Source organism: Cupressus sempervirens, chromosome 7 (genome assembly GCF_028749045.1).
Source record: "Cupressus sempervirens isolate cs-2001-9-10 chromosome 7, ASM2874904v1, whole genome shotgun sequence".
In the NCBI taxonomy this organism is placed as follows: Eukaryota; Viridiplantae; Streptophyta; class Pinopsida; order Cupressales; family Cupressaceae; genus Cupressus; species Cupressus sempervirens.
This window is the reverse complement of record NC_143124.1, coordinates 899,847,008-899,871,595: the sequence shown is the minus strand read 5'-3', so window position 1 is coordinate 899,871,595 and position 24,588 is coordinate 899,847,008. Positions and strand designations below refer to the sequence as shown.

Genomic DNA, 24,588 nt, shown 5'->3' with positions numbered 1-24,588 from the left:
CCTTGACCATCAAATTGAGGATACTTGAGGAGATACGGAATGAGATTGCACAACACAACCCAGGCGTTGACACTACCATTTCAACCATGTTGGGCGATGTTGGGGTTGCACTTGATTTTGAGGATATCAAAGAGGAGAACGTCAATGAGACAGAGTTTGGGTTGAGATTGGATGAGTTAGGGAAGATTACCATCAAGAAGAAGCATTTGGGCACCCTTGCCTCCCTCAATGCCTTTATCGGATATGTGAAAGAATATGAGAAGGATCATTAGAAGACACTGCAAGCAGCGAGCAACATGATGAATTCAGCTAAGCTCAAGATGAAGCGCACGCCTTGCCCTCCCATGAAGGAAGTCAACGGCAGGCTAGCCAAGTTCATTGCCTTGGCCAAAAAGATGAAAGAAAAGGGTAGAATTATATTAGAAGGTCATTTGATGTAAGCTCAAGTGGCAAATTCTCCTTCCTTTTGGGTAAATAGGTGTCTGATTCTGATTGGCTACAATTTTGGTGCCTTCTGATTGGTTGCCACTTTTTCTTTTTTTCATTGGTGCATTGATGAGGTGGTATCTTCTCATTGGTCGATGGGGTGGCAACCCTAATTAGGGTTTTTGGGATTTGATCTGGATCGTTGATTTTGCCTCTTATTCTCTATTGTTGATTGTAATTTTGGCCCCTATATAAGGCCATTTTCTCTCATTTGTAAAAGGTTGAAGAAAATTGTTGCTTAAAATAATACCAAAATTGCTTCTCTTATCATTGTTGTGACTTGCATGGTGATTAGGGACACTTGGTGTTATTGCATGTTTTCTACTTCCAATAGTTAGAGTTAAATTTCATTGAAGTTGTTAAAGTAGATTTTATTTCAAGAAAGTTGTTAAGCAAGAGTAAGAATAGATGGATAGTTGTATGGTGATATTAGTGGATGTTTGATAGGGATCTATACACTAGGCCACTAGCATCCTAGCGGCTGGTTAGGAAGCCTTGCATGGTAATCTAGTCCTTTTCCCTTGAATCATTGCATCTATGGAGGTGGAGTCGTTGGTAAGCTTTCATCAGATTTGATCCCCGTCCATTTGCTAATCTTTCCATTCATAGGAGTAGAGGTAAAGCAACGAGTAGTGTAGTAGTTGGAATTCGTTTTAGAATAAATTTAGAAAATCAGAGCATTGGTGGACATTCCCTCCATCATCACCATCAACATCATTTGGCCCTAGTATACATTGCAAAGCTAGATTTCATCACCATCACAGCAAAAGTCCAACATCCTTGAATGAATAACATAAGCCCACCTACGTGATTAACCAGCAAATCACATTAATATAACTGAGTTAGTATCCACAAGTGTAAGGAACCTTGGAGTTTTTCTCATGTTCTTCATGAATATTTACTTTTCAAGAGAGGGTTGAGTGTTTGATATTCCATATCAAGTATTTGATTGCTATATGTTATGTAGTGGTACAAAACTGACATCAACACAAACCTTATTGGAGTCAAATGAAATGATGAAGCGATTCCAAAGCTAGTTGAAATAGGGATTCGACATGTCTAGTTCATCTATTATATGAGCATTCTTGGATGTCATTCTATTTCTCAACAAAACTTATGAAGAACACCTAATATATTGTTTGTTTTAAAAATAAGTCATTATATTGATAAGAGAAAAGGTCGTTTTTACACAAAGCCAAAAAAACTATTCATTGTATAATTTTCAGGATATTTGCAGTTCTTAAAGGCCCACAAAATATGGTAGATCAACCTACTGAACATATCATCAGCAATTCCCAACCTTGATGAAAGACAGTTTGCCCGAAAATGCAACGATCTGATGTTCTTATGGATCTTCATCTTACATACATTTATGATTTGATGTCTTATGGATCTTCATCTTACATACATTCTATGATGTGACTCATTATGATCCTATGATTTCTATTTACTTCAGCTACGATTTACATTTCATGTGTAACGTATGTGATGAATTGATCATTTATGTTCCTTGTTTATGTAATATTAGCTTCTATTTGATGATGTTATAGTGTGTTTAAGTTATATTCAATAAAAGGTGCATGGAATAAGTTTTAGATTGTTAAAAACTCTAAATTTCAAGGGTTTTTTCAATTTGCCAATTCGTGGCCAATTCGCGATTTGATTCGGCCTAGCTGATTCCAATCCGATTCTGATTCTCGTTACTTTGGTAATTAATGATTCTTTTTTCTTTGCAATTTGCAAATATGTTAGAATGTTAAACTGCACTCTTGACTCCTGTCTGAATCCTTTTTTCCTGCATGCTAGAAGCAATGAAATATGCTAAAAAAACTAACTATACTGCAAATTTTCATGGAGATTTCTAATATAAGATCTTGACATTAATACCACTGAGAAAAGGATTCCACAGCTCAAATGTGATATTCCCTGAGAGAATGCATGACATAATTTAAAAATCTTATCCTTAACAAATGCCACAATTTATATGATATTATTTCGAATAAACAAGAATATTATGCGAAAATTCCAGAACAAATGCAAACATTTGTTCACCAAATAACACTAGTCTAATAAAAATTTATAAACCCCTGTAACCTTCAACAAGATTGACCTACAAGCTTAGGTCCCTCAAAACACATTCTCATCTGGAAGCCAAGGCTCTTCACAATTCATAGAGAGGATTGGCAAGGCTTAGCTTACTTCCAAACTTTGTCACTTGAACAAAAGTAAAGAAGGGGAAAAAAATTTAAATACATGTAATGAATAGGAGCTCTAGAATCAATTGGTCAAGGCACAATGCCTTGAAGGTTTCTGAAATCAAGTAGCCAGCTAAGAGAAGCTGAATGCTGGGGAAACATCATTGTTAAGTGCAATTAGTAAAATTGTACTAGGAAAAGATAACTCCCACAAAATCTCAATGCTTCAAGCATCGGCTACATATAATGAGTGCTAAGTGGACCTGGGTTCTTCTGAAACACTACTCATGAGATTTGACTTGAACTCAACAATCATCTGATTCTCAGAAACCAATACTACATAAATTGTAAGCTTCCATTATTCCCACCAGGGGTCTCAAATGCCAAGTAATTGTGCAGCAAAGAGGCTCCTTTTACCATTTTACCTTTACTTGGGGCTCATTAACAAAGGAAATAAAATACTAAAACATCTTCATACAGTTTGCCCCATATAATGGAGAACAGATATCCTCTGAACTGTATAAAGAAGTACATATGTGCAAATGACTTGATAAAGAGGACCAATAAAAATTCTTAAATCCCAAAATGCAACATTCTAAGTAGACAATTTACAGTGCGCCTCTACTGAAACCCAAGAACAGGTGAGAAATTTTCCAGATTAGATGCTAACCTGAGGAGATTTTTGAAGTGCAAGTTTTATGTCATTGACAGCTCCCTCCCAGTCTTCAATTAGAAGCTTAGCTTCACCTCTCTGCAACAATATTGATCAGAATGTCATCAACCATAACAGATGGTGGTAACTATCAAAAGTTAAAACAGTCTACAAAGCAAAGTAAAACAATTTTTCAATTAAAAAATCCAATTGAGAAAGATTAAACAGTACTTTAAGAAACCAAATTATATAAGAACATTAAATAAATAAAGGTTATCCAGGAAACACTGTGGCCTGTGAGAGATGAACAGTAATGCTTTTGAGAGTGTAAAAAAGTGACTACACAGATCTTACGACCAAGATTGACAATTATTTTGTTATAAGTAGTAGAACTGACTGGAAATTGAAGCATTGCTTTTCTATATTTTATTGGAAACCATTAAGTTAACCAGTTCTTGGGGTCAAAATCTTCTGTTCTCTGTAGATGGGAGATAAATATTTTCAAAAAGCAATCAAACCTGAACTAAAGCCTCAATGAGCTCTTCTTCAATTTCCAAAGCTGCTGTACAACTCTCCAAAGCATCTTTGCCTCTTCCAAGCTTGACCAAAATCTTGCACAAACCCAAATACAGATTCACATTATGTGCTGTGTGACTAGGATCCACTTGAAGACCTGCTTTGAAGTCTTCAGCTGCTATTCGCAATTTCCCTTTTTCCAGATTCTCCTCGGCCTGCATCAGGAGGTTAAAAAGTCTCAAATTTATGAGAACCTAAGAAAGATAGCTTAATTTTTTGGGTGATTTTCCATCCAGAAAAACAAAAATGATCACAAGAGATGGTTTGTCACTCACGCTCTTAGTCTTCTTCAAAAGATTCTTAAGCTTAAAGTACTCTTTCTTGAGTTCACTATGCTCAGGATCTAAACGCAAGCCTTTTTGATAATGCCTGAAAGAATCAAAAGAATAATCTTGTCAAAGCAATCAGACATGAACCAAACAATCCAATGACTGGAAGAGGCAAATGTCATAAAAAATAAAGCCCTGCTATCACAAGACCCGTTTAATTGTCATGTTATAAAATATTCATAAATTCTGAAATAAAAACTTTAAACAAAACCATGCATATATATTGTTCCCGCCTGATAAGAAGCTAATGCATAACTGTTACCTTAATTATTTTTGCAAAGGAAAAAGAAGTATAAACAGTTATTCTATATCAGAGATCTGTTGACATCATCATGACAGAATATAGTGCATAACAATCTCAATTGCAATTGATCAGTTAATATAAGAAAATCTAAAGCAGATTATATTATTTCTTTTGATTCAGGAGCAATTTCTTGACAGATGAAGCTCCAATGTGCAGTGCTCATATTTTACTTGAGCATAATACAAGGCAGCCACCAGTACAGCTTATGAGACAAAGTGGTTATCAAGAATATTGATTGATCTTCAAATTGAACTAACAACTCCGACCTCACCTTTCTGCAGCAACCAGAGTGTTCTCAAGATGGTGATGAAACCAGGCAATCATACCAAAACTAAGTGTTTTGAAATTCATCACCCTTACATCTGTCAGTTGATAATAAGACTTATTACCTGTCCTACACAGCACAAATCTCTGACATAATGCCTAAAACACTTGGTAAAGAAAAAGTTTGTCAAGTTTACAGATAATCTTGGAGTTATATACAGTTTAGTTGTTAGGGATGCAATGACATTGCATTATTAAAGTGGTTCTAGAATAATGTCAACAAAGGCTGCTTGTCAGTTTTGCTGGCATGGTTTTGATTGTTCTAACAAAAGCATATTGCCACATAAGTGTTTTTAATGCACTGATATAGGCGCACTCATTTATTTTCTATCGCTTATATAATGAGCCACTACTCATGTAATTCTTAGACATTGTTCAGTCAGTCTTATAGAGATGCCTTGGAAACTCCAAGAAGCAGAACCGTTTGTATTTTGTCAACTCATTTTCTCTATTTTGTTATTTTATGGTAATGGTTCATAACACTTACAATGAACAGGTTGAGAGTCAAGACTATCAGATATGCATGGCATTCATTCATCCTTGGGCAAAGTGCTTTCTTTAAAGTTTAAATGGGTTAAAAATCTGTTGCCTGGTTATCTATGTCTCGTCCTTCCTTGAAACAAGGACAAGTGGAATCCCATCAGGTTCAGATAAACGAGAATTTATCAGGGTTTTGTGCAAATGAACCATTTTGGTAATCTGCAAAATTGCCAACTGGTACGTTAAGAATTATTGAATTATGTTGCATATGCATTGGTTGGTATGCTGACAGTAAAATGCATCACATTAGAGATGTTCTATGGTATGTTATACCCTTGGAAAGCTGTTAAAGGAATGTTGCTTGTGGTCTATCATGAAACCACTGTTACCAGATCAGAATATACAATATAAACTTCCTTAAGCAATCATTTGTGTTTGTTTATGAATTATGATATCTCACAACTATTTATAAATTCATAACACAATTTTACTAATGAAACGTTACAGAAACTTATGTCCATGTATCCTCTAGCTGCAGAGACATAAAGAACCTGACAGAGTGCAATTAAATAAGCAACAAAGAAAAACAAACCGCATAGCAACATCATGATCTGCAAGGTAGTAATACGCCTTTCCACGCAGTAGCAATGCCTCCAGATCATTTTCATTAGCTTTCAGTACAAATCCAGATTCAGCAATAGCTCCTGAATAGTCCTTTACTCCTATTAGAAGTCTTGATTTTAGCAGCTTTGCCTGTACCAAGTCCACATTCAAGCTAATGGAAGCTTCCATAAAATCAATCAAAACAAAAATCCACATGGCAAGAAATGTAAATATTTTTTGAATAAATCATTTTAATCACCTTAGAACATTCTGATGAGAACACAAGAACAACTTTGTCTATATACTCCAAAGCTTTTGAAAAATGACCTGAGTCTAAAAGACTCAAAGCCTTATCAAATGCATTTTTAGTCTGAATCAGTTGGGACAGTTCCTTTTCTGCAGCTGAATTTCCTGATTTTAACTCCAAAACCTTTTTGTAGTCCCTTTCTGACTCCTCAAATCTGCAAAGAAATTTTTAAAGCATTCAGTCTCCTACAAGCAAGTCAAACTCTAGATCATGATAAATACATTAAACATAAAAGATCATCAAATTCGACATTCTTATAATTTTGAATCTAAGCACAATTTTTTCTGTAGACGTAATCATGGTAAAGCAATAAAAAATATGTATTTTAATGTTAGGTGATAATCAATAACAAAAGGAACAATTAGTAAATTAGAAATACGAGGTAAAACTGTTACAAAAATCCCTGCTAGGTATGATTAATTGAGAGAATGGAAAGGACAGTAAATATTTCATAATGATTCAGTGTTCCTTCAGTATGATAGATCACAGATTTGGCTTGTTAAACAGCTTCTAATCATATATCCAATGCTAACATGCAAATATGAAGCCTCAGTGAGTTTGTCCCTAAAATTTGTTGCAATTTAATTTCAAAGCCGTACCATATCTTACCATAGTTAAATTGAAGAATCTGATTCTCTGATTCTTGACATATAATAATCATGACATTTTAATATAATCGGAGGAATCATCTAGAAGTTATGGTTGTAACACACTAACTACACATGTCACAAGTGCTGAATCTAAGATGGCGATCAAAATATTTCCAACAACAATAGTGAAGTATGAAAAGTAAATCCAGAAACTTAGTATCAAATCAAGAAAGAATGTAAATGATTCATATCTAAAGACTCTTAATGTAGTTCAAAATGTGCACATATATTATAAACAAAGAAATATAAAATGTATTGTATTTAAGCATATGTGAAGTGAAATGTAATGACCCTTAGCTAAATATTTATGCAAGAATACCTATGAAGTCTGATATTTGCATATAGGAGCCTGGTCCGTGTCCGGTTCAAACTTGGTCCAGTACGGCCCAAATATGTTTGTGGACCCAGACAAGGTCCGCTCACACGGCGTATGGTTTAGCACTAGTCAAACCTAGTTCGAACCCGGGCAGACAATAGGGCATTTGGTAGAAACAAGCTTGAACCCAGTCGTATAAGTGACAGCCAAGACAAAAAAAAAATTGCAAATTTTATAAAACTTTGGGATCCATAACCCTAAACAGGTGTTTTATGCTGACTTGGGTTTTGAGACTCATTTGGCATGCAAGTAGATTGTTTTCTCTTGAGATGGAGCAAATAGGCGGTTGAGAAAAAGTTTGGTAGAGCAGGAGGGAGTTGGAGGATTGGTTTGTGAATCTTCATCAATTGTTTCTATCTCATTCCTACACCTTTGCAAGCTTCGAATGGGTGAAAGAGGCAAGTTTTCTTTTCACTTGATATTGTTTTGTTTAAGGTTTTAATTTTTTTTCATTTCTCTTTTGTCTATAAGATCTACCTTCTTTTTCCATTTTCTTATTTTAATTTTGAATATGTATAAAATTTCTTGCCGTAGGAATTACAATGGCATCTACCTCTTCCTCTATGGGAAAATATGGAAAACAAAGGATATATCCAAATTTTGATTCTCCTTTGTCGAAGTATGTTGATATTATAAGACCCCTTTCAAGAGGTGGTGGATTCTATTGGAAATGTCAAAGTAGTGATGTAGAAAGGAATAGTTCATATTATTGGGTGATTAGCCATTTATGTGGAAAAAAGAGGAGCCAAAAAATACCCTAAAAAAAAAGATGCACATATACCAAATGAAATACTATTAAAATACATCATGGAGTATTATGAAACAGAAGAGAGAGAAGCATGTAAACAATATATAACCAGTAAAAAAAATCGAAGCGAATGCAATCTTCAAAAATTGTGATAGAGAACCACCCCTTTTACACTACTATAGTTGAGCCTAAAACTGAAACTCAAGCACTCATTCAACGCAAAAGAAAGGGACCTTTAGAAATTTCATCTCAAAATGAGAGTTGGGACATTGTTGACCAAGATATAGCAAGTTGCATATATGCAAATGGGTTGTCTTTAAGTGTTGTTTGCTCCCCATACTGGAAGATGTTGAAAAGTGTCATTGAAGCTCCAAGAGGATAGAAGGGCCCCATATATGAGAAGATATGCACAAGTTTGTTGGAAAGAGTGCTCAAGGGGGTCAAGGATGCATTGAAGCCCATAAGAGATTTGTGGATTAAGACAAGTATTGATCATTTCAGATGGTTAGAAAGATGCAAGAAATCATCTGTTGATCAATGCCATAGTAGTGCCCCTAAAGAGACAATGTTTTTTAAATTCGTGAATTGTGACGCAAAAGTAAAAGATGGACAATTTATTGCTGATATCCTCATCTCTTCCATTGACTCAGTGGAACCTAGATATGTTGTCCAAGTTATAACAAACAACGCAAAGAATTGTAGAGCAGCTGGTTTGTTGGTTGAAACACAATATCAGCATATATTTTGGACACCTTGTGTGGTCCACTCACTCAATCTTTTACTACAAAAGTTGGGAATAAAACTGGGTGGATCAAAGAGGTGTATGTAGAGGTTGAGGACATCCAAATATTTGTCACAAACCACCACATAACTCACGGAATTTTCAGAGTATTCTCACATTTGGAGCTATTGAGGGTAAGTGAACTTCTACTTGAAGTAGTAAACTGATTTTGAAAAAAATAGCATTTTACATTTTCTGATTTTCATAATTTGACTGTGTAATGTGTATTTTTTTAAAAGTTCGTCTTTGTTTAATTGTGTTTCTTTGCTCTAATTTCTATTACAAGTTGTAGAGATCCATTTTGCATCAAACTTAATCATCTTGAGACGACTTGTGGAAGTGAAAGTGACACTTTGCAAAATGGTGATCAGCAATAATCTGACTATGTGGAAGCAAAGCAACAGTAAGAGGGCAACGAAGATTAAAAAAAGTATCTTCTTTGCTTCACTGAGCAAAGCAACAGTAAGAGGGCAACGAAGATTTAAAAAAGTATCTTCTTTGCTTCACTGAGCCCATTATGAGTGTGCTTTGCTACATTGACATGGATATGCTTTGCCTTGAAGAGGTATGTGATAGCATTGACTCAATGATTGAGAAGATGAAGAAAATCATAAATGACAAAGGGCAAAAACCTGAAGAGACCTTCCAACAATTGCAACAATTATTGTAGAATAATAGAACAAGATGATGACCACTCCTCTACATTTTCTCACTTATGCATTGAACCGACACCAAAATATTATAGCAACCAGTATCTTGAAATACTGGGAAGGCTGCCACCACAAGAGATTTAGAAGTGTCCGATGAGTACAAGGGAGTGTTCCTTAAGACTGTTTCTTGATGATGATATGCAAGATTTGATTATAGATGAGTTCATAGAGTTTGAATGCAAGAGGTCTAAGTAATGATGCTCTTCGTCGTCGATTTAGAAAGGATGTTCATAGTTGGAATACCTCCATAGCCAACAATTCCAATTGCTACAACCCCTTGCAATCAAGATTCTATCACAAGTTGTTTTGTTTACAATTTGAATTTCCTTTGTCTTTATATGGCCTAGGTTGCTAGTAATTTTATAACTTCAATAATCTTATTTTAATTGTTTAATGTGTCTTGTCTTCATAGGCTGCTAGTTCATCTACATTAGAAAGAAATTGGAGCACATATTCTTTCATCCTCTCAATAAAGCGCAATAGGTTGCAATCAAAAAGAACAAAGAACATATTATATGTGCTTTCCAACTTGCATCTCCTTTCCCACAAACAAAATGAATACAAAGAAGGGGAGATGAAGATGTGGGATATATATGAAGAGGATACGGACTAGGGTGCTTCTAGTTCTCCACTTGCAATTAATGCACTAGAGGACTTTGGCAGTGATAAAGTTATTCCTGCAGCTGATCCAATGGGCCTTGGTACTATTTGTGAATCAACTAATGCCATTGAAGGAGAAGAAGAAAAGACGAAGAAATCATTAATCCATTTGTTGAATTTGAAACTCAAACAAGGATACTTGAACTTGATGTTATAATTTATCATTTGATGTTGAAGTATATGATTCTATGATGCTATGATTACAATTTATGGCATTTTTGTTGTTTATATGATATTATGTGACATTCTAATCTTAATTGATACTTATAGGCTAAATATACATACATATATATATAGTGAAAGAAAGAGAGATAGTACTAACGATCCCAAATCCCACTTCAGAATTTGGCCATACTCAGGCAAACCGGTTCTTCAAACCTGTATCGGAACCCGAAACCAGAACTGGCAACTTAGAAAAATATTGAGATCTGAAATACTGTAACGAGCATTACCCAAAATGATTAGATCTAAAATATCCAAACATTACATTTATATGGATTGCTCAGACAAACTAGTTGAAACAGAGAATTCCATTTATATAACTGACATAATAATTACAAAGATTTGCTTCTTCAGATGCCTCCTAAAAACAAAAATTACAATGACCACAAATAGATTCAGAAAATATCAAGAATGCTTGATGCCAAAACACTGAAATCTTTGTAATTGTCAAACGCGTCCAACTTGAAGCACAGACACAAACTCCAGTGAAGTTGCCTTCAGGAATCCAAAGAAGTTTTTTCCTCCCAACTCCAAGAAACAAAAGGGGTTCTGTCCGCTTATATGCAAAACCTAATGGTTTTTTTCACTTAGGTCCAATAAAGGAAGACAAGTACTTAACTCTACAATTTAGGGCTTGCTGATATGATGTCTAGAGATGATCCGCGTTGATGAAGACCACCTTATATAAAAGCTAAGGATTAGCATGGGCCCATAGTTTATCTCCGTTTTATCACATTCCAATTGGATCCCATTAATGGTGCTCTTGGTTGGCTGTAGCAATTAAAGAAGTCCTTTGTTCAATGTAACGTCCCCTCAAGTTAATACTTAGGAAATAGGGATAATTAACTTCCAAAATTCAATTGCAGAGAGTTCTTTCCAAAAGATAATATTTTGATGCTACTCGATTGCAAGAATGATAAATTATGAAACCAATTATAAAATAATACTATATGACATGTGAGAACAAATGTCACTGCTATCTCTGATATAGCAATTAGATGTATGCAAAGATGATCTTTGATCTATTGCACTTCTGCTATATAATATAATTTGTGCAATCAATGATCAAGTATGCTATAATCTGATGTATCAAACTTAAACAGATTGCTTTTACTAGTTAAACCGTACCATTTCATAATTAAGTGTTAATTGCTGCCATTACAGTAATCACTGATTATCATTTACTTGCCTTCTCTTGGGTAGCAATAACCCGTTTTACTTACATTCAGTCACATTCTCCCTTGGTCGGCATGTTCAATTTTTGATTATTGAAATTTTTAATTGATATTTAATGGATAACTAATTATCTGATAAGTAGATTAATGATTGTTAACCTAATCATCTTTGATCGGTCCTTAATTGATCCTTCTTATGCAATGATAATGTGTTCTGCTTGCTTGACATGAATGATTCAAAGTAAAATTGATTGATGCTTATGATATCTTCCTTTATCTGATAGTAATATCAACAAGGGCTGGTCTTTATATAAGGTCGATATACTGACTGCGTGGTCAGCACATTGATACCAATTCTATTCAGTTGCTGCTTACTATCTGATTAAAAAATCATTGATGTCAAACAATGCCAATCGCCCTTTTCTGAGTGATACATTATGATGATGATAATCAACAACTTGCTTATCTCACCTGATGGTAGATCATGCTCAATCAAGTTCTTTCTTCTATCTTCTCTTGACAGCGACAATAACTGATGGATGCTTATGATGTCTTCGTTGGTCTGATAGTAATATCAAAGAGGGCTTGTCGTTAAATATGATCAACGCATCATAATATGGCATCCATATCTTCATTAAGCACCATACTACTTTCCTGTTGTCTTGATGATGATTGATGAAGGATGCCATCTTCTGAGTATGACTGATTTATGGATTTACTATTCATCATATTGAGTGATAGTAGAATCATGATTTAAACATTGATAAGGTGGTTGTCCAAAAGATGTCATACTTGATAACATGTGCGCTCGTCAGTGCTTAATGAAGATGATTGAAATCAGTCACCTTTGATCATGATCTGTCTCAAAAATTGCATTCTCTAATCTGCTCCCTGATGCTGGATAGGAAAATTGTCTTGTTCATATGGCTTCACAATCTTCCCTGATAAGACCTTGTTGACATTGACCTTATTGAAAAATATACAAACTACCTATTTGATCTTCTAACTGTTATGTAAAATTTGCCAACTGCTATCAAATAACTATCTTGAGGTGTTCAAGGACTTCGACTCCTTGACAACATGTGTTTCATTGCTATTTATCATTATATTAAAAATGGGGAATTCAAATTGAAAAAGAGAGCTTCCATGATAGTGCATGCATGAGTGCAAGGGTTAAATGATATGCCTGTTAAGAGGATGTGGTAGTTGGAGGGAATGGAAATTGAATGTCGATGGTGTCAGGTGCAGAGGGAAGTGAAAATCCGTAAGTCTACAAACAAGGGAGAAAGAGACTTGGGATTGGTGTTTTGAGATCTTCAATATCAACACAGAAGCGTGTCATGCCAAAAAGCTACGACAGTACGAGAAAGTTTGAAATCTCACCCAAGATCTCATCTTTCCCAAGAGATGTCCTCATATTCTTCTAACAAACCAAATACTCTCTAGTGATTCTACTCCTCAACCTCTTCACACTAGCATCAATTATAGCATCAAATGCCAACACGATTTTTCCCTCATCAAGTCAATATGAATTTTTTCTTATCATCATAGGATGGCAAATCCATAAACAACGTGATATGCTGCTCATGGGCACTCTCAAGGTGAGGCACGTTATATAAATTATGAATCCTGCCATTTTCTAGAAATTCCAATTCCTATGCAATTTCACCAACTCTCCTCGAGATCCTATAAGGCCCATAGCAACATGCTTTGACATTTCCAACTCCACTACTTTTGGCGGTGGTTATCCTGAAAGACTATAATCTCAGAAAGGACATATCTCCAATTCAAGTGAGCTCTCAAAACAGTTCTAATCAACATAGAATTAATGTTAATTTTAAGCTTGCTGAAGGTGATCTTTTGGTGATCTCAATATATCTTGGCTATACTTCACCAAGTCACTAGTTGCTAGCAATCTACCATCTGTGAGCACTAAATAAACAAAAACTTTGTGCATCATAACCATATAGTACTACGAATAGATAGCTAGAAATGGACATATGGTGGGTAGTGTTGTAGCAGTATCCTTCCAAATGCAGCCACTTAACCCAATCTTATTACTGATCTAAAATATTGTTCCATAAGTAGCCTTCATGCTAAATATTCACTATTTATGTTTGTGGATGATTAGCTTAAGTTAGGAGTGATTTTTTCTCCAAACCAAATTGAACATTTTTTTTTCCTAATGCACCTAAGGAATCTACTATCCCTATCACAAACAGCATTTTTAAACGACCTATGTAACCTAAACACCTGTCTGAAGAACAAATCTACCACCTACTATGCATTGATTTCTTAAGGAATGATGAAAAAAGTTTGCATCTTAGTTAACCTATTCAATATAATAAAAATGGAGTCTCTTCCTTGTACCTTGGCTGTGATGAAATCCATGGATATACTTTCCCAAATCTAATTTGGGAAAAGAAATAGTAGAACAAAACATGCTAGAAAATTGTGCGTTTCATTGTTTTGTTCATAATTTAGGCATTCTTTGATTTGTTTGAGGACATCCTTCATAAGGCATTTTCATGAGAACTCCACATCTAATTTGATATAGTAAATGGTTGAAGAAAATATGCTATAAAAACGTGTTTTGCTTTGTTTGGGTGATAGTTTCGGCATTTTTTGAATAGTTTGAGCACATTCTTCTTAAGGCACTTCCATGAGAACCTTTCCCTTATTTGTCTCTAGGGTTTGCAAAATTCTAATTGAATTTATATCATCCCTCACATTCCCATCAAGGAGATCAGTAACAATGCATCTATAACATATTCTACCATAACAGTGACCTGCTGATTGACAGAAACAGAAAAAGTAGGACATAGAGAAAGCCTTCTAGAAAAAGCACCGACAACTGCATTATTATTTCATCTCATGTACTCCATGTCAAATCATTATCTTAGAGCTTGCTCACACATTTTTTGTTGCCTATAATCTAGTCATGTTGGCCAAGAAAGGACCAAGGTATGCATGATAGCCAGCTTCAATTCCCTTTCCTAAAGCATCACATTTTACAACATATGGTCGTGAGTAGTCTAGGATAGCAAGAATGGGACATAAATTAATTACCTCAAGTTTATATAAAGATTATTGGGTTGTTACTATCCCTGCAGACACTCCTTCCTTTATAATATAGTAAAGAGTGTTAATATTTCTGAAATCCCTATAATATAAGTTAAGGGTGTTATGATAGCCAGCTTCAATTCCCTTTCCTAAAGCTTCACATTTTACAACATATGGTCGTGAGTAGTCTGGGATAGCAAGAATGGGGCATAAATTAATTACCTCAAGTTTATATAAAGATTATTGGGTTGTTACTATCCCTGCAGACACTCCTTTCTTTATAATATAGTTAAAGAGTGTTAATAGTTCTGAAATCCCTATAATATAAGTTAAGGGTGTTATGATAGCCAGCTTCAATTCCCTTTCCTAAAGCATCACATTTTACAACATATGGTTGTGAGTAGTCTAGGATAGCAAGAATGGGGCATAAATTAATTACCTCAAGTTTATATAAAGATTATTGGGTTGTTACTATCCCTGCAGACACCCCTTTCTTTATAATATAGTTAAAGAGTGTTAATAGTTCTGAAATCCCTATAATTTAAGTTAAGGGTGTTAATAGTTTTAAAATCCCCTTTACAAATCTCCAATAATCGTTGCAAAGACAAATAAAATACCTTCAAGTATGTTAATGCAATAGGTAGAGGCCAATCCAACATGATTTGGATCTTCTATTGATCCACTTGAACACTAATGACTTGGCCCAAGTATAAGATATTTGTCACCACAAACTCATAGTTTAATTCTTCTATACAAAGGGTTCATTTATTTAGTATTTCAAGGACATATTTAGATACTCCAAATGATCTTCCCAAGTTATGTTGTAATTTAAAATGTCATCAAAGCAAGCCAACACAAATTTTCTTAATCAATTGCTAAAAAGATGGTTCACACATGACTAGAAAGTAGTTAGTGCATTTGTTAAAAGGTATGACAAAGAATTTAAAATACCCAAACTGACACCTAAATGTTTGTTTAAGCACACTCTCATTATTTGCACAAATCTAATTATAGCCTAATATTAGATCAAGTTATCAATCTTCAACAAACACACAACACCAAACAATTTGTCAAACCATTTGTCAATTAGGATATAAATACTAAGAATGGGATACTTATTTAATTGTCCTATTGGGAGTTAATATTTTAGTGTCCAAATTTTTCATTGACTCCCTCTTAGTTTGTTCACTTAGGTTTCCCTCTTCCCCTTTTATAACTAATCTGAGACCTGTTCATATGGACATTCATTTCTGTGTTTTGCCTAAGTATGAACCCATGTTTATTTCTTCTGCCTTTACTTCCAGGGTTTAAATTATATATTATAGGTTTTGTGTCTTTCATAATACAGTTTTTTTTCTCTTTATTCCTATGCTCCACGCAAGTTCTCGGGCGTGTACATTTTAGGGGATGGAGACAAGGACGTGTTTCTAGTATGGGGATGAGTCGAAACCAAAATTTAGGGTATAGGACCTCTAGGGACTGCGATTAAAAACATAAGGGATTGTTTTATATATAGAGACAGAATTCAAATATGCATATCATAACATTGATAAACCACTCACCATAGACATTTTAGAAGATCAATACATGGAATATTATCAAATGGCAAATACTAAGGACTTCATTATAACAATATCACATACATATATAGCAAAATTCAAAAAGCCTAAAGGCCCCAAGTATCATGCATGAAATTAGAACGAAATAAAGAGAAGTCCAACTAAAATAGTTAGTAAATAGTAAACACAATCTTTCCTCACTGCTGCTACTGTTCTTATGTTTTTTTCTTCCTCTTAGCAAGTATGTGAAAGTTAAAAATGAGTAGAAGAGTTAGTGTTTTAATGGACCAAATACAGTTTGCATATTTTTATTATGTCTTTTAAGACAACTAGGGGCCCGCACAGACATAAAAAAAAAAAATTAAATGTTTTTTTGGGAGTGTTTTGCCTTTACCAGATTGGCTGGAAAAAAGGGGACGGCCAGCAATTTCGGGGACGGATAGGGGATGGCAAAGCGCTATCCCCAGTACTGCTGGCTATCCCCAAGTTTCCTGCCCAAAAAATTGACCGTTTTGGGAACATTTCCAAATTTGCCAAAAAGGGGACGACTCAAGGGACAGCAAAAATCCGTCCCCATTTCGTCCCCGGTATAGGTACAACCCCAAAACCATACGGGATGCATTCCCATGGAACACTGTTTTTTTTCATATATTTTCAATTTTAATTTTAATTCCTTCACACCAAACCAGACCAGATCAACTGGGCCAAAAAATCAGTCCAAACCAACCTTGTTCAAGCACAGACAAATGGCAACTATGCCTGTAACACCAAAACACTGTATTAAATATGCTGCTTTTCAAGAAAGAAGCAGTTACATACTAAGTCATAAAATTACTGATACAGAAGCAGAGGCATTTCCCAAAGCATGCAGCCATTAGATCAATCCATGTGCTTACAACTTTACAGATATTCTATCATTGTAATAGCAAAATATCAGAGGCATTTCCCAAAGCATGCAGCCATTAGATCAGTCCATGTGCTTACAACTTTACAGATATTCTATCATTGTAATAGCAAAATATCACCAAGTACAACTTTGATTTCCAGAATAGTCAATCAGCTCAGCATGACATGAAAGGATGATTAAGTTTTGAAGCATTGTCACAAAAAATAATTGTGACAAGAAACCAGAATCTGCCTATGTTTAGGTATTCATACTACAGAAACAATCTGCAATCAAATACAAGGAATAATGATCAGCACTTCAGCTACCGTGTGCTTTTTCCACTAACACACAAAAAGGCAATGGTAAGACAAAAATTGTCAGAAGGGTGATAGTAGCAAGGTAAAAAGGAATACCTGCAAAGTTGTCGCAAAAGAGAAGCACGATGTAAATACGCTTGTGTAAACTTTGGATCAAGTTCAAGAGCTTTACTTAGATCTTCGAGTGCCTCAGAATGGTGCCGACGCTGAATGTTTGCAGCAGCTCGTTTAGAGTAGCCAATAACATTAGTAGGATGTAGTTCTGCAGAAAGAAGGCATTTAGTCCACAAGGCACTTTACAATTCCATTAAAATTGTTGTAAATAAGAAATAGCATAAGCTAGACTACATATTCTCTATATTCTGAGTCACTTATCATATATAAGCATATTTGGCTCACCATTTCTAGATACAAACAAGATGCAACCTCTAAACTCTAAAGCTTTTGTAAGACATGAGCATGTTAGGTGTTAGAATCCATGTCACAAATTTCATGTTCTTGTGATATTGCTATCAGGATTTAACTATGTAGTTTTCAAGTCAAACTAATTGACCCATTTTCATGAGTAATGGTTCATAGGAACCCATCTCTCCTGAGAATGAAAGGAACACTTAGCACTCGTTGCATCTAGGTGATGCTCACATGAGTGAAGCACCAGGCCTTCCTGGGAGATCACCCATACTAGTATTGCTCCAGCTCAAGCATGCTTAACCATGGAGTTTCCTCAAAGGTTGAGTCCACTTACCTTCCTCCCTATGAGCATCACCTAGATGTAATGAGTGCTACGTGTTCCATTCATTCTCATGAGAGACAGTTTTTTGTGAACCACTACTCATAAAAGATGGGTCAATGAGTTTGACTCAAAAACTACACAGTTGAATCCTAATCGCAATATCACAATTTGACATAATGTGGAAACTCCTACTTATGAGTTCATGTTCTTGTTCAGCAAAGGGAAGATTAAAAATAATTTCCTCAAGTGATTAAATTTGGAAGAAAAAAATCATAGTTTAAGTTCAAATGTTATAATATATAAATTTTCCCTTTGATAACTTACACTTAAATCTAATAAAAAGCCTAAATGCTGTTTGACTCCACAGCCACCTGCACTTCATGTTACAGATGATAGACTAGTGTTAATAAACTCAACCCATTTACAATTCACCCACCATCCCATGCATGGAAATGGCCACTCAACACAACAAATTGGAAGCAGACGGAGCACAGATGGATGAAAAATAAAAAACCATCAAACGCTTTCAAAAAATATTGTACACAGTTGTATGCCCAATAAAGAAACAATATTTTTTAAATGTGATCCTGTTCACATTTACCATGAAACTTGGTAAATCCTGTGACATAATTAACTATCTTAGAATACTACTTTGATGAATAGACAATTCATATTCAGAAAATTGGCATCAACTATGACAGATATCCTAAAAATATGTGTACAAAAACAGCAAAGAGAATGTCTCTTATATTAGCAATATGGTTTACAGTATGTTCAGAACATAATGCACAACGTTCACATAAAAATATAGCTGTTTGGAAATCTGACATTGTCAAAAGATCTTGAAAGCGTAACCAAAAATATTAGCTAACAAAAACAAGACAGAGAGGTGGCATAGGCTAATAAATCCATTATGAAACTCAAAGCTGACATACAATTTGCTTTGCTACATACAAAACCAAGAAATTCATGGAACTTCACTAGATGATTAAGTAGGGAAGGTGGCTAAGAATAGAGACCATTCAAGTTAAGCTTATACTCAACGTGTGATAAAAACTAGTCCAAGGCATATGTCAGCATTTACAATAGAGATAAAGATAAGTAAAGCCCGTTGTGGAACCCCATCTTGGGGACAACTTAAAAACAATCAAAATTGATTTGTAAAAGATGTAAGTGCAGAAATATGCTGGCAGATATGCATAGTGGCAAATGCAGCAAGGTAACTGTAACGGTGTGAGTGTATCCACAAAATTACTAAAATACATAGGATAATTACATATGGCAGCTAGCTAAGAATCTTAGAACACTATTAGAGAGCAATTAAGGTTAGCCTATTCATGCTTAAGATTAATCTAAGGCTTCAAATTAAATAATTACAATAAAGATAAAATTAACTCCACATGGAACCCTAAGTTGAGGATTACCTAGAACTAATCAGAATTGATTTGTTAATTATGCAAGTGCATTATTATACCAAGAGGCAATATTATAATTGCAACTTTTGGCAAGGGGATTATATTGGAGTGTATTGCAAAAACAGTAAACCCCTTTGCTGAGGACACGTGATGCAAGAGCATCCTGGGGTAGTTTGCAATCCCGCAATGGTTTTGACTTCGGAGTTGGAGAACTTGGTCGAAGAAGCGATGTTGCTCAGTCATTATTAGGATAGTTCCTAGTTGCAGTGTTGACCGAAGTACTCGGTCACTAAAGGAGCTTAGCAAAGCATCGTTCTTGGGGTGTAGTGTTGACCGAGGAACTCGGCAACTGAAGGAGCTCGACAATGCTTGTGGGGCTCATTGCCATGCTTGCTCAACAATGCTTGGCTCACTTGGTGGTTTTGTTGATGCTCGGTAGTTTGACTCATCAAATGGTGTTCTTGCGAATTTGATTGGCCGACTTGGTGCATTTAATGCGCGTAGCATATGATCATGACGTGGATCGATCATAGGGATGTGTGTGGACCTATTTAAGCATTGGTTATTTGTCCTAGGTGTATTTAATGATTGTTGTATGTCGACCTGTGGCATATTGGGTTAATGCTTTATCCACTACAGATGCAAAGTATGTTGCAGCTACATAGACAGCCAAGGAGATGATATGGCTTCAGTTGTTCATGGAAGAATTGGGACACCCACAAAGGGATAATTATTTGTTTACAGATAGCCAGAGTGGCATTCATCTTGCGAAGAATTTTGCTCTACATTCAAAGACAAAGCATAAACAGTTGCGGTACCATTTCATTCAGTCAGTTTTAGATGATGGATAGTTAAAGCTAGAGAAGATACATACAGATGAATCCAACAAATATGTTTACCAAGGCAGTAACATGGGAGAAGCTCAACTCCTCTTCAGCTTTGGTTGGTCTTCTAGACTGAACAGAATAAAAGAATAGTAGAGTCCAAGGAGGTTTGATATTTCAGTGGGAGCTACAGGTTTAGTGGTGCTATGATCAATCTCCAGGTGGGAGGTTATTACTGTGGAGTTTGATTAATCTCCAAGTGGGAGATTGTTGTGATGTGTAGCCTAATCAGACTCGGAGGTTTATTCAGCGCGATTTCCCCCCAAATTATTTCTACAAGGGTTTGCAAGACGAGGTCAAGAGGAGGCATTGCTATTTTGTAAAAGGCGTTGGCTGCTATTTTTTCTATTGGACAACTTATTCTAGCCTAATTTCGTAAGTGGCAAAAGCTTGTATAAAATGGCTTAGGGTTAGGGATTTCATAATGTATGGTGATATTGTAGCTTCTTGCAGTGGTATTGAGCTGTAAGGGATTGCGGATTGTAATCACTGGATACTAATAATATTGGACTTGTTGTTGGTGGACGTAGCCTAGGGATCAGGTGAACCACATTAAATCTTGGTGTCTTGTGTTCTCTTTTGTGTGATCTATTATTTTATGATATTGGTTATATTTGCATGTAACTGTTATTTTTGTCTGTGGTTAATCCTAACAAAAAGGACATGCTACTCTTTGTTGGCAAGAATTACAAAGAGAGAGAAAAGAGAAAGGTGAAATGAAGACCACTCTTTGTAGATTGATGGTGGCTAAGTTGAAAGCTAAGTTCATTCCTATTGATTATGAACTTAAGTTGTTTAAGAGATTACAAAATCTGAAACAAAACGATATGTCTGTGAAAGATTACACCAAGGAGTTTTATAAGTGGACAATTCAGTCTAGACATAGAGAAATTTCTAAGGAGAAGGTGGCTCGGTATATTAATTGGTTTCAGACTCAATATTTAGGATGAGGTTGGTATGCTGAAGATTGATTCAGTGGAGGATGCTTATCAATATGCTTTGGAGGCGGAAAATAAGTTGAAAAGAAGACATCGAGGTAGTAACTGAGGGAAGGAGAAGCAAGATCACTTAGCAAAAGATAAAACCGAGTGCAGGAGGTGAACCACAACCTGTTGAGCATAAAGAGGGACATGTAGAGGTGAATTTAAGGGTACTTGTTTTTGTTGTGGAGAAGATCGTAGATCTTTTGAATGTTCCCAAAAGGTCAATGATAGGAGAGTTGCTGTGGTAAATGAAAATGAGGACTTGGTCAATAAACCCGAGCAAGAAGGGGTGAATTTGTTGGCTCAGGGAGTACTGTTTGGTAAAATGGTATTGGAACCTTGTCAAAGGAGTAATTCGTTTAGGACTCGTTGTATGTCTACTAGTAAAATCTGTAATGTAATTGTGGATGGTGGTAGTACTGATAACCTTGTTGTTGAGGAGATGGTTCAAAAACTTGGTTTGAAGAGAATGAGACATCCTTGTCCTTATAGGATTGGCTTGCTGCAAGATGAACATGCTTTGGAAGTGAGGGAGCAATGTCTTGTTAATTTTCAAATTGGAGAGTATGTTGATCAAGTGTTGTGTGATGTTGTGCATATGAGTAGTTGCCACATATTGCTCGGTAGACCTTGGCAATATGATTGCAGGGCTATGCATGATTGTGTCAAGAATGTGTTTACAATTGAGAAAGGTGGCGGGAAGTTTTTACTGATTCCTTTGCAAAATGAGGAACTCGGCAAAAGAAACCTGAGTTTTGGTAATCGAGTTGACTGAAGGATTCTGAGAGGGTTAGAGATTAGAGAGGAAAACAAACATGTGGTACACCGCAGAAGGATGTGAAGATGCCGAGCAAGCAATTGACTATTGCTAGAAGTAGTTGGCAAAAGTGGAACAGAGGAAAGAGTGTACAAGTTAAAGACTTAGAGGACATGTGTGTGAAGAACCAATTCGGGATTTATGTGCTAAATCTTGTAAGATGTTCTTCTAGCCTCTAAGAACATCTTTGAGCACCTAGGGTGTATGATGCAAGAGCATCCTAGTGTAGTTTGCAATCCCACATGTTGCAGTAGTTTTGACTTTGGAGTTGGAGAACTTGTTTGAAGAAGGGATGTTGCTTGATTATTATTGAGATAGTTTCTAGTTGTAGTGTTGATCGAAGTACTCAGTCACTAAAGGAGCTCAACGAAGCTGGTGGGGCTTGTTCGTCGTGCTTGCTTGGCAATGCTTGGCTCGCTTGGTGATTTTGCTAATGCTCGGTAGTTTGACTCATCAAATGGTGTTCTTGAAGATTTGATTCGCCGACTTGGTGTGTTTAATGTGCACAGCATATGATCGTGATGTGGATCGATCGTAGGGATGTGTATGGACCTATCTAAGTTTTGGTTATTTGTCCTGGGTGTATTTAATGATTGTTGTAAGACGACTTGTGGCATATTGGGTTAATTGGGGTTCTAGATGATTCTATTTGCAACAAGCCAACTTGTGATCGTGCAAGTATTTAAGGAGGGCTTGGGTAGAGTTGTAAGAGGATGACTCAATCATGGGGAGCTGAGAAGCAAATATTTGAGTTTAGAACTTGGAATTGTGAATTTGTGAGCAGAGCTAGTAGTTGCAGCTTGGGAAACAAGGAGATTGCTTGGTGGCTTGCGAGCACAAGTTTAGATCTTGCTTGGTGTTTCTACCAGATTGTTGTTCTGTTACAGATCTGGACTAGCTAGGGTTTGGGTTGGATCTTGAGGGATCTTCCAGAACTATTACTTGCTTTGTAATTAGCCATAACTGGGAAGGCCTTACAACCCAGCACATTGCATGTAATCAATTGTTTTATGAATAAAAGACTTGAGTTTGGTATCAGATCTTGCATTTTGTGTGGTATTTCCGTTGTGCGGTTACGTGCTAAGAACCAGATCGCCTCCGTTGGGGGCTCATCCGGTTCTGCACTGCATCAACATACCAAAAATTTATATATCCAGAGGGTGGTCAAATTCCTTATTCGTTTGAGCAGATCCCCTTGATAAACAATATACTATCAAAATGGCCAAAAACTAAATTCAATATAAGGATTAAACCCTTATCCACATCTGCAAAGACACCAAACTTTGTGTCCCATAAGGAAGGTGTAACAGTCAACTGTGGCTATTGATATTATTGCCATGTAGCTTAAGAACTTTCTACATTGACCAAGCACTTAGGGCATTGACCTCAAGCATGTTATGTATCGTGGTGAGCCACAAGTGAGAGATCAATAGTGTGAGTGTTAAGTGTCACAGGAAAACTGAGAAGAGAGGTTTTGTGGTTGTTTTAGCAAGGCGACATATGGCTGAAGGCTTCACTAGCAATTTAAGACTTCTGACATTGAGCATTCAGATCAGGGTAAATGTGTAGCAGCATCTAATAAGGCCGTGTACACAGATAGGCTGATCACAATAAATATGACACCGGGGTGAGACAAATAGAATTTATCAAGGTTATAAAAGAGCCTTCCAAGGGTAATGATTCTATGGAGGTTGATTTCCCTCTACAATCATCTCAGATAAAGATCAAGGGCCCTACACTGAAGATTTTGGAGATGAAGTGATCAAATATTGTTTGATTTGCGAATTTCAGATTTATCATTGGATGCCTCTTGTGAAAGAGGAATTTTCTATCTTACAATGCATGTACGAAAAGATGCTTCCTGGTCACATGCATTTCAGCTACAAATAAGTATGTCCTGCTAAAAGGGGCTCCATGGCTCTAGAGAATGGCCCTTCTGAGTTTGAAACAAAGGTTTCCATATTTCAACTCATTTACTATGGTCTTTTTCTCATTTCTTTTATCTGGGTAAGGCTTCCAAATATGCCTCTTCGTTTCTAGATACAGAGTGCCTCTCCCACATTCTAAATTCTCTTAAGCATTCATAGTTTGTTCCAGATCTGAAACAAATAGTCAAACACTTAATTTTTGCTAAAATTTTAGTTGGCTTTGATTTATCAAAGAAGTTACCCAGAGAAATTTTCTAAATGTTGGATACAGCACTTCGCTGCAGCAACTCATTTATGAGGGAATTTCTTTCCAATTCAGCAAAACGTGCGCTCTGAAGCCAATAGAAATATGTTTTCTCCTGTCCTTTTTAACTCCATTTTGGATTGAAACTAAGCCATCTACCAAAATAATGGCATTCCCTTCC

General features: G+C 35.9%; 1 protein-coding gene across 1 annotated transcript in view; it reads right to left on the bottom strand.

Moving 5' to 3' along the window:
- Positions 1 to 24,588, bottom strand: part of P58IPK (DnaJ P58IPK-like protein) — a 49,764-nt gene that overhangs the window by 12,526 nt on the left and 12,650 nt on the right. The window contains exons 3-8 of the mRNA XM_089793422.1: positions 17,500 to 17,665; positions 6,209 to 6,410; positions 5,939 to 6,099; positions 4,185 to 4,278; positions 3,852 to 4,064; positions 3,352 to 3,432 (exon numbers count right to left, since the gene is read on the bottom strand). Of these exons, the coding sequence (XP_089649548.1) occupies positions 3,352 to 3,432; positions 3,852 to 4,064; positions 4,185 to 4,278; positions 5,939 to 6,099; positions 6,209 to 6,410; positions 17,500 to 17,665 (917 nt within the window). The remainder of the gene's footprint in view (positions 1 to 3,351; positions 3,433 to 3,851; positions 4,065 to 4,184; positions 4,279 to 5,938; positions 6,100 to 6,208; positions 6,411 to 17,499; positions 17,666 to 24,588) is intronic.